At 40.2% G+C, this 9,524-nt stretch overlaps 1 protein-coding gene across 1 annotated transcript; it reads right to left on the bottom strand.

Annotated features, from left to right (window-relative positions):
* Nucleotides 1-2,651: 2,651 nt before the first annotated feature.
* Nucleotides 2,652-8,109, bottom strand: LOC108035584 (uncharacterized). Its single transcript, XM_017111255.3, has 3 exons — nt 8,023-8,109; nt 4,658-5,090; nt 2,652-3,436 (listed from the first exon to the last, which is right to left on the bottom strand). Exons 1-3 carry the CDS (start codon nt 8,023-8,025, stop codon nt 2,880-2,882), a joined length of 993 nt encoding a protein of 330 aa, XP_016966744.1. The 5' UTR covers nt 8,026-8,109; the 3' UTR covers nt 2,652-2,879.
* Nucleotides 8,110-9,524: the final 1,415 nt, after the last annotated feature.

Raw genomic sequence — 9,524 nt, 5'->3', positions numbered from 1 at the left:
GGTAGTTGGTAGACGTATGTGGCTATGAGGTAGCTGCAACCATCCCAGCGGCAATACGATGCGATGCGATACCCATTCCCATACCTGTTCCCAGGCAATGTCCAATTATCATGTTAGAAAGAGAGTGAGAGCGGCCAGATTCGCTGACAGCACGTCTTCAGCCCCCAACTCCAGGTTCAGGCTCATACATGCAGAAAAATACTAAATAATAATGTCTTTAAGATTCGCCACTTCCCATTCCCATAAAGCTATAGAAAGACATTCATTTTCTATAACTCCATATCTAAGATTTGGGTTGTTAAATGAGAAAATGGTTTAAGGATATTGAGATCCAAAAGTATCAGTTATTAACTGAACAAACTTGCATTTCGAAATTTTAATTCTGACTTCATAATGTGGAGTTCCTTTTTTTTAACAAATGGAAGTATATAATTATAATTCATGCCAAAATTAATTGAAAAATAAATCAAATTAATGAATTAAATATAATATGGGTTTCTTGTTGGTTTCAATATTGAATTTATTTTATGTTAGGGTTACAATACCAAACCAAATTTGAGCCAAATTTTTATTTTCCATGTTGAATGAAACCCATTTTGTTAATTTGTAAAGGTAATATTATTATTCACCATTAAAACCTGCCAAATATCTAAGCTATTCCCTGCTGAATTAATGTGCTATTTTCTCCTCGTGCACCTCCAGCTGCCCAGTGTCTTGGCTGTCAGTTAGACGCAATTATCCACATTTTATATATATAGTACTATAGTGTATGTGACAAAGGAGACAAAGATGCTGGCTCTGGTGCATCTGTCGATGCTCATGATTTGTCGCTTCCAAGCCGGCTAGGCCACCAAACGAAATGGACAGAAAAAACCTTTGGAGTATTTCAATAATCGCAATTGGCCTGCTGCTGTGCGTTAGAAAGCCGCCAAAGCCAAAGTCAAAGCCAGAGAAATTCAATGTGCATTTTCATTTATTTCTACTTTGTTGCCGTCTACCTATTATATTTTGCTCTTACTGCTGGTTTGGCCTTATCAACAGTGGCTGTTCAGCAGCGCCATTTTGTTTTTGGCACGGCTAACTAATTAATTGAAACGCTCGACTAAGGCAAGGCCTTCGCCTGCCGACAAAGAAGACATCACTACGGACTCGACCCGTCCATCAAGTCCAACGTCACCGGCCCACACTTATGACGGCTGGCTAATGGCTGGCACCGCCGCGTCTTGGCCAGATCCACTATGCTCTGTCTATGTCCTCCTATAAATCAGTCAGCCAGCAAGATTCCATAACGCCAGCCGACCAGTCGCCTTTGGAGATGCACAGAGACAGGGGAGAGATCGGGGGGATCTTGAGATCTGGGGATGGTCATTACATGCTCGTCTGAACCGCCTAATTGCCTTTGATAAATATTTATCGATCACCTTGCCGCTTGTTCGGCTTCAATATGCGCGGCACTCGTCGCTTAAAAGTGCTTAATTGCTTGTCAAGTGCTTCTGGTTTCACTTTCCATGTGGGCTTATTAACAGGTCCTTGCTAATATTAATATTCATCATACCACCTGTGGAGCGTGTTGAGCTTTTCAGTGCTTTTTAATGATGGTGAATCAAAAGACTTAGGGCACAAACTTGGGGTAGTTTGGGAGAAAAATGTGGTGCCTACTTTTCGGGTCTTTTGAAATTGTACGGTGGTAGCAAGGACACAAACCAATGATTATTATTAGAAAATATAAATATTTTACACTATCTGGCAGCGGTAGATATTTTTAATAACTAATATTAATTCTTACAAAAAAATGCTAGCTTATTAAATCCATTTTTTTTGTAAAGATGGGTGAGGTTTTTGAAAATTGTATTTTAATTTAAGCTAATATAAAATGTTATTAAATTAAATAATCTTCGAGAAAGTACTCAATGATTGTAATTCTAAAAAGAGTAAATATACTACATCTTATTATTCTATGGACATTAAAAATGTTTCAATTAAAGAAGATTATTCAGCGGTAACTTTCAGTTGTTCAACAGTGTTCAATGAACCCCTATTACTGCCAACACCTTTTACAGGTCGCAGCTCTAATCCATCAATCATCACCCAAGCCAACCCATATAATATCTTTATCCACTAAGAGCCGCCCAGCAATTACTCAACCTCAACCATTTCTAGCCTTATTAAACCAGCCAATCTTTCACTTTGTGCAAATATTTGAAGTAAATGAAGCGAAATGGAAATATGATGAGGTTGAGCCCCTTCTGGTTAGTTGCTAATAAACAAATCGGCTTATGCACTCCATAATAATTGAGCATAATTGGATACGTCTGGCTTGGCTTTGGGAATATATTATAAATCCTCCGAGCTACCGAAAAAACGGGCAAAACCATGTCGATGAAATCCGCAATGTCAAGTCATGACTTGTACTTCCATTTCAATGTTCGCGATAAAGCCGATGATTAGACGCAGCACACGCCCCATGATGTGGCCAAAGTGATCTCCGCGGTGGCAGTCCCGTCAAATGCCCAATTAATCACAGACCCCCAGAAAGCTCAGCCGAAAACGAACCGAACCAATGGACTTTCTTCGCCGACCCATCAATCACGATCTTCTGGCTCTTTAGGGGTAATTGTTTCGGCGAGCTCAAACAAACGGTGGCACACATCTTTTACATACGTATTATTACTATTTATTACAACGTATCATTCATTTTAGGTCTACTTGGGGGCAAATAATTTAATTAAGCACTAGGTTTTTGTTACTAACTATAGTTTTAGGTGTACGTAAAGCTGCGTCCTCGTAAAGTCGCTGACTAAATGTGTGCTAGCTAATTAAACGCGGTGGTCCTTGACTTCCATGTGGAACTCCCATCATGGGTGGGGCACAGCTCTGGCTCAGCGGATGAGGCGTCTCGCCCGGTACTTCGTGGGCAGCAGCGACATGGGGTCCGTGTTGTTGGGCACCTCGCCGGCCACAGCTCCCACCGGCTGGCTATCCGTGAACTGACCAGTGGGTGCATAGGCTCCATAGGGATCCGATCGGCTGGCCCAACCACCTGACTGCGACTCATACTGGTAGCCCTGACCCGCCAGCTGAGCCTGGGTCTGGGCGTTGCCGTGGATGTGCAGGTGGATCTCCTTGCTGGGCGGATGTGCGCTGCCGTGTGCACTATATCCGGTGGTGCCCCACGACTCCTTGGCATGGGGATTCCAGCCTGGGTAGTTGAACGACGGCGCCGTGTTCTCGTACTGTCCAAACAGACTCGACTTCAGGGTGATGAACTTGCCCAGAATGGCAATGGCATTCATCACCACCAGCACCTTGAGCAGGAACAGGGACTTCATGCCAATGGCAACCAGGAAGGCGACCATGGCCGATAGAACGCCAAACTTGAAGATAATCGGGATCAAAGCCATCTGCAGGCGACGGATCTTGCCGAAGGTACGTCCCTCTGGAAGAGAAATAGTATTAGAATTAGGAAATAATTATAAATCAATAAGAAATATATAAGATGAAGCAGCGATACTATTTATCTTACTTTAAGAGTTTACAATTACAATAATTTTTGTTCCTGCTTTACAAAAATCAAGCACTTAAAATCTCCTTTATTTTAAACAAAAATATTTTTGTATAAATTTAAATAAATTTAATATTTTAATTAACTACTTAATCTCAAAAAATCATTCAGGTGAAGTCCATCAAAATATCCATTAATTCTGAAAGTGTCAGTGGCGCCACTGCCCAAATGAAATTCCACTGGGTTTATCTCCCTCGACTGCCATAATTTCATCAATAAACAGAGCTGAACGCTTAGCTATGCGAAAGTCCAATAAAACAATTCGCAAAGAAACGATGGCAAAAAAACCGGCAAAAAATATTTTCTCATCGTTTGGAGATGAGCTGTCTTATTTAATAAACAAACTGAGCGGCTCTAGAAAAGATGCGGAAAGTGAAATTACAATCGTCGTCCGGCATATACACACATATATCACATCTCTGGCTTGACTTTGATTTTTTCTCAGCTCCTCGGTGTTAACACCTCTTAGCGGCTTTTTGCTGTTTGCTTGGCCGCTTCGGGTTTCATTGAAAACGAAAGTGAGCCTAGGTGAGTAGGGCGCTGGGAAATCGGATTCGATTAGAAAAGCCGCTAATCATTCGAGGGGCAGATGCAATCAGCCTAGATGAGACACGCACTGAGCTGATTTTGAATGACCACACTAATTGCGGTGTACACAAAGAGAAAAAAGAGGTCTTAATCTCGTTTACGGGTAATAACGGTCCGAGTTTGTAACGTTGACATTTCAATTACATCATAGAAATTATAAGAGCAATTGGATGTCCAACTGTTATGTCAGTTTTGAGCTATTAAAAAATTATCAACCTGAAGGATTTAAGTTAACATAAAAGTGATGTAACATGTACAAATCTTTAAGATAATAAAATTACTTGGTAATTATAGTGATAACTAAATCGCTTTTTATAAATGAAGTGCATGTAATTACTGTGATTTTTAAAAACAAAGAAATGTGAGTAGAGTCTTTTAGAGATTAACCAATATGGTTAACGAAAATCATAATGGGTAAGCAAATGGTTTAAACAAATTGCTTGCTCTATTTTTTTAGTGTAAGCCTGTTAAACGGCGTTTTATTTTTGTTTTTGGCGGGGGACTCACCCACAGCTGAGCTGCCGGACGCAGGTTTCCCGTCGTCGTTGTCGTCATCGCCGAATAGGCTTTCACCCAGATCGCTGCGCAGCCAGCCCCAAAGAGTTCGAACCACGCCCCAGACACTGAGATCGGTGGGATCGGTGGCGGCCTGAACTGCATTGGGGTTCTTGTTGCTTGAAGAGGCAGCTTCTTTGTCCGCCGCATCCGCCGCATCTGCCGCCTCCTGTTCGTCCGCCTCCTCCTCATCGTCTTCGTTTTCATCCTCGTCATCATCAGCGTTTTCCTCCTCAATCGGCGATGCTGCAGCCTCCGCCTCGGGCTTTTCCGAGGTTTTCTCAACCTTTTTCGTTATCTTGGCCCCCAAGGCAGTGCTCAGGCAGCAAAAGGCCAACAGAAGCCACAGCAACGAGTGCCGCGCACTTGAACTCTTTGTGAGAAACTGAAAGTGGAACCGACAGAGAAATTATATCAGTATGTGCTGCGCTGTTTGTCTCTCTCATTGTCCAAGTAAAAAAGGCCATTTCATCATCATAGCGAGGTGCGGAAATTGCGTAAACAAAAGACTTAGGAAACGAACCTGTTGCCACCTCGCCGTGTCGTGAAACGCACTTTAGAATCCACTTTGAACTGCCTCAACGGCTGGGGCTATAAAACGTTTTACGACTCGGTGTCTTGCTGCGAAAGCATTTCCCATTTTTTAACTGAGCCCGCCTCTTGCATAAGCAGCATTTTTTAGTGGTAAAACTATTTCTGTTAGCCGGCCGCTGATAGCAATTTATATGTAAATTTAAAAGGTTGCAAAAAATATGTCGCATTGTATAAAACAGTGATTTATATACTTAAGTGGTAGCCGGATAGAGACAAAGTGAAATTTAAGCAGGTTATTTTGTTTAGACATTTGACCAGTAACCTGAGGGGTTAGTTCTTTGTTTTTGGGGACAAGCCAATTAAAAGATCATTTAAAATTAAGCCATAAATGGATTTTATTTCCCTTGAAAATAGGTTGATTTTGTTTACAATCTGTAAGTTAACTTGATTATATAGGGAGTTATCTATTTACCCTCAGGTAAATGAAATGAAATTATAGCCATAAAAACGTAAAGCCTATGGGCAACGCAATAAAGCCTAACTCATGCTGTATTTATCTTTCCCACAGAATTTCTCGAAAAACAAAGTAGGCAAACCTTCACTTCCACTAAGTGAAATTTAAATATAAGCCACCAAACCCCTATCTTCGGCTAAAATATCTTTACCAAGAATACCCAAAAACCGAAAGTCATGGCTCGCGCGCTTTCCATTTTCAATTCACCTGTATAGCTTCCAGAAAACACAAATATAATTGTTATACCTAATTGGGAGATTCTCCAAAGGCCCATGGGAATGGAACTATGTTAACTCAAAGACAATAAGCCCAACAAGAGGTAAACAAATTATGTGGAGCTAGCGGTTGGCTTCGTTCTCCAAAAGAAGATTCGTCAAATGTTTTAATTAAGTGGCCCAAAAGAATTTGCATGCCAAAACACAGATGCTAAGAATTCTCGACATGATTTGCGTTCGCTTTACATTTTCTCAATAAAATGCTATTTGTGGCCCTTTGTGAGGCCTCTTTGTTTTGAATGATTCGGTTTTTTATTAGTAGGCCAAATGCCTTTGTGCCCAATTTGTCTTGGCTGCAACTGTAAAAGGAAATCTATTTTGGCATGGCCTTGATTGGGAGTAAAATGAGCCAGAAAATTGATTTGAATTTCGTGTGGGCTTTTCAAATGCGGAAAATCAACGAAGAAAGTCTTTCCCCAGTGATGCAACAGCCGAAGAAACGCTTTGTTAAATACCGATTTATACGTATTAATTGATTTACATAATTTTCCATTTCAGATTGACAGACTGAACTCGGTTTTTCGGCTTAGTTTCACTACGTATTTGTTTCAAACACGATCCCAACCCTTTAATTAACATCTTCTGGTTTGTTTCGTCATAAAACTTGAACGTTATCACATCTGACTCACAGACACGCTCACTTTCAGGCCATCTTCTCGAACATTATGGGTGAAATTTCCTTGGACTTTATCTGGCATATATGTAAATATTAACCGAAAATATTTGCACTTGCTGCCGGGCAAGATTTCGCCTCGGGTTCCAAAGAAATGGTGCCGAAAACCATAAAATGGTTACTAGCGGATGATTCGGTAGATTAAATCCGGTCAATGGGCCATTCGAATAATATTCCAGGCAGATCTAAGAAAGTATATTACGAAAAACCACCACGATTATTCATTTACCACATTAGCTGAATAATTTACCAAACAATTTCAAATCGTTTCTGTCTGGTTCGCGGATTATTTAACATCGCTAATCAAAGCAATGAAATTAACAAAATTAAACCTTAATGTGATAAACATAATTGTACACAGGCCTTTTGTTGATTCAGCTAATCTTGCCTATAAAATATTAATTGTTTATAATATTAATTAGAGTGGCAATAAATAGCTTTGACTTTCCTTTACGTGGGTGTAGCAGGCCTCTTGGGGTTTTATTACATTTCGTACACATAAAACCATAAAGTCCAAGGTTTATCTCGGCCAATTATGCATCTGAGGCACGACTTTCTTCGCTTATTGTTGGGCTTGTCATAATAAAGTGTATGAGCTAGTAAAATTTTAAAAAATTGCCGATGATGCAATTAATGGGCACGTGGATGAGGTTAAGTCAATTTAACCATTCGACTATTATCTAATGTCAATATAATGTCGCAGTTCATGACACTGCCATGTGGCACAAATGAGTGTCTATTTAGTTTGCAGTTTGCCAGCCAAGTTAATAACAGCTCGGGGATCTTACCAACAATTGAAAACTGGCCCGAATGAAAACACGCCTCAAAAGAAAGTTTGGCTTCGAACTTACCAAGTGATTTTTGTGCCAAGAATTGTTAGCATTTGTCACACTGGCTTTTTGGCCAACTTATTTTAAACTTTTTGTCTGAGCGAGCTGTGGCTCCTTTTCTTTTCATGAAAGATTGAGGGAAAACCAAGTGTGACACTTAACGCGTGCCCAGAATTTCAATGAACAAAGCAGGGGGAAAAAATTAGCAGGTCAAAAGTGATGTTCGAGTTTTTAAATTTTAGCGATTAAATTGGGTGCTTTTTTGTAAGTTTTTTGGATTTTAAATTTAGAATCGGGTAAGATGGAAAATGTTTTACTTTTTTGGCGCCCAACGTGGGGCCAAATTAAATCCTGTTTTAGAAGAGTAACAATATCTTTTGGATTCCTTTCAAATTGCTTTGATACGGCAAAATACCTTGCAAACTAACCATAATTCATTTTCTGGATGGTAATTGAATTTGGCCACTGGCCTTAGCCAATTGCGTACTCACCATAATGAAGGCTGTGACTCTTTGATTAGTGTACGATAATTGCCACACTCGCTGTATCCTGAGTTATTTGTGATTGATTTGGACCACTTTCACGCGAATCTATGGCAGACACGCAGATGTTGGCCAAATAATAAATACACGAGACTGGAGCGGAGTTGAGTTGGTAGTTAGGAAGGAGTGCAGATGGCTGGGAATCGAGTTCGTATGGAAAGCGACTGCAACGCTTGAGATGTGCCCGTTGACTGCCAGCCGGAGTTGGCCTCGGCCACCAGGTAAGATCCACCGCCGCTGCCTCGGCCGGCGTCTCTGCTCGGACTTTTGGCCGACGTAAAGTAGATGCGGACCAGTCTTGGCCAAGTCGGCGCTTCTTCGCTTGGCTACCAGCCGCAGCGCCAGTTGGCACTCTCACAAAAAGCCAGAGACACACGCTCTCCCAGTTACAATTTCGTTTTCAACACTTTCTTCACTTCAAAATTTCCCCTAAACGGCAGCAGCCACCAAAAACTGCAAGTCAATGTTTTTATCTCTATCTACAGTATCTGTATCTGTATCCCTCTCTGGCTTTTTGGCTTCCTGCATCGGTTGACTTTATTACGAATTGTCGTGCAATGGCTCAGAGCAAGAAAACGGTTTGTGAACGTGACAAGACGCACAACTGACGTCACTAAATTGGTGGTACTTGCGCCCAGTGTGCTCATAGATATTCAGATACATTTATTAATATGTCGGAGTAAACAAAATCTTATAGATACTTTGCTAGATCTTTAAAATAATGAAAAAATCGCACATTACCTAACAAACCAAGAAAATAATTCAAAGTTTCTAAAATATAAAATGTAAAAAATATTTATTTCATAGAAACATCATATGGAGGAGCCTATTTGAAAGTTAATAATAAAGAAAGTTAATAGTTAAAAAATTAATAACTATAAATTATTCATTTCGTAATGGTTTTAAGAATGCCTACGGTAGAATTTAATATTATTTAATTTTCTTAAAATTGTAAATTTATTTATTTAATTACATTATTGGTAAACATAAATGTAATGCATCTATAAATGACCAAAACCCATAAATTGTTTATAAGTTACAACCTAATTTTCTTTTACCAAAAATTTAACCGATAAAAGCTTTCCGCTAATGAGGGGAAATTGACTCATCAACAGACGTTGCGTTCTGCTGCACTCACTGCCATCAAAAACTGAATTGCATTTTTTCTAATTAACTAATTGGTAATAGAAAATAATTCAACAATTTCCCCGAAAAGAGCACTGCGAGGCCTTGAGCGATAAATGGTTTTTGTGGCTTTCTCGTTTCGTGTTTCGCCTGCATGGTAAGATAAACCGATGCCAAACATTTTTGCCGGCTACCTCTTCCAAGCCATCCGTCGCTTTTAGCCGCCTTTCGTGATTCGATTGTCTTGACCCATTTCCCCACTACGCAGTTTCCCTCTCTCTCTTTCTGCTCAATCAGCTCCCTCTCTTTCTTTTACGCACCTCGGC

The sequence above is a fragment of the Drosophila biarmipes genome, chromosome 3L (genome assembly GCF_025231255.1).
Source record: "Drosophila biarmipes strain raj3 chromosome 3L, RU_DBia_V1.1, whole genome shotgun sequence".
Classification (NCBI taxonomy): domain Eukaryota; kingdom Metazoa; phylum Arthropoda; class Insecta; order Diptera; family Drosophilidae; genus Drosophila; species Drosophila biarmipes.
The sequence above is the reverse complement of the archived record's forward strand: the minus strand, read 5'-3'. Positions and strand labels throughout refer to the sequence as shown.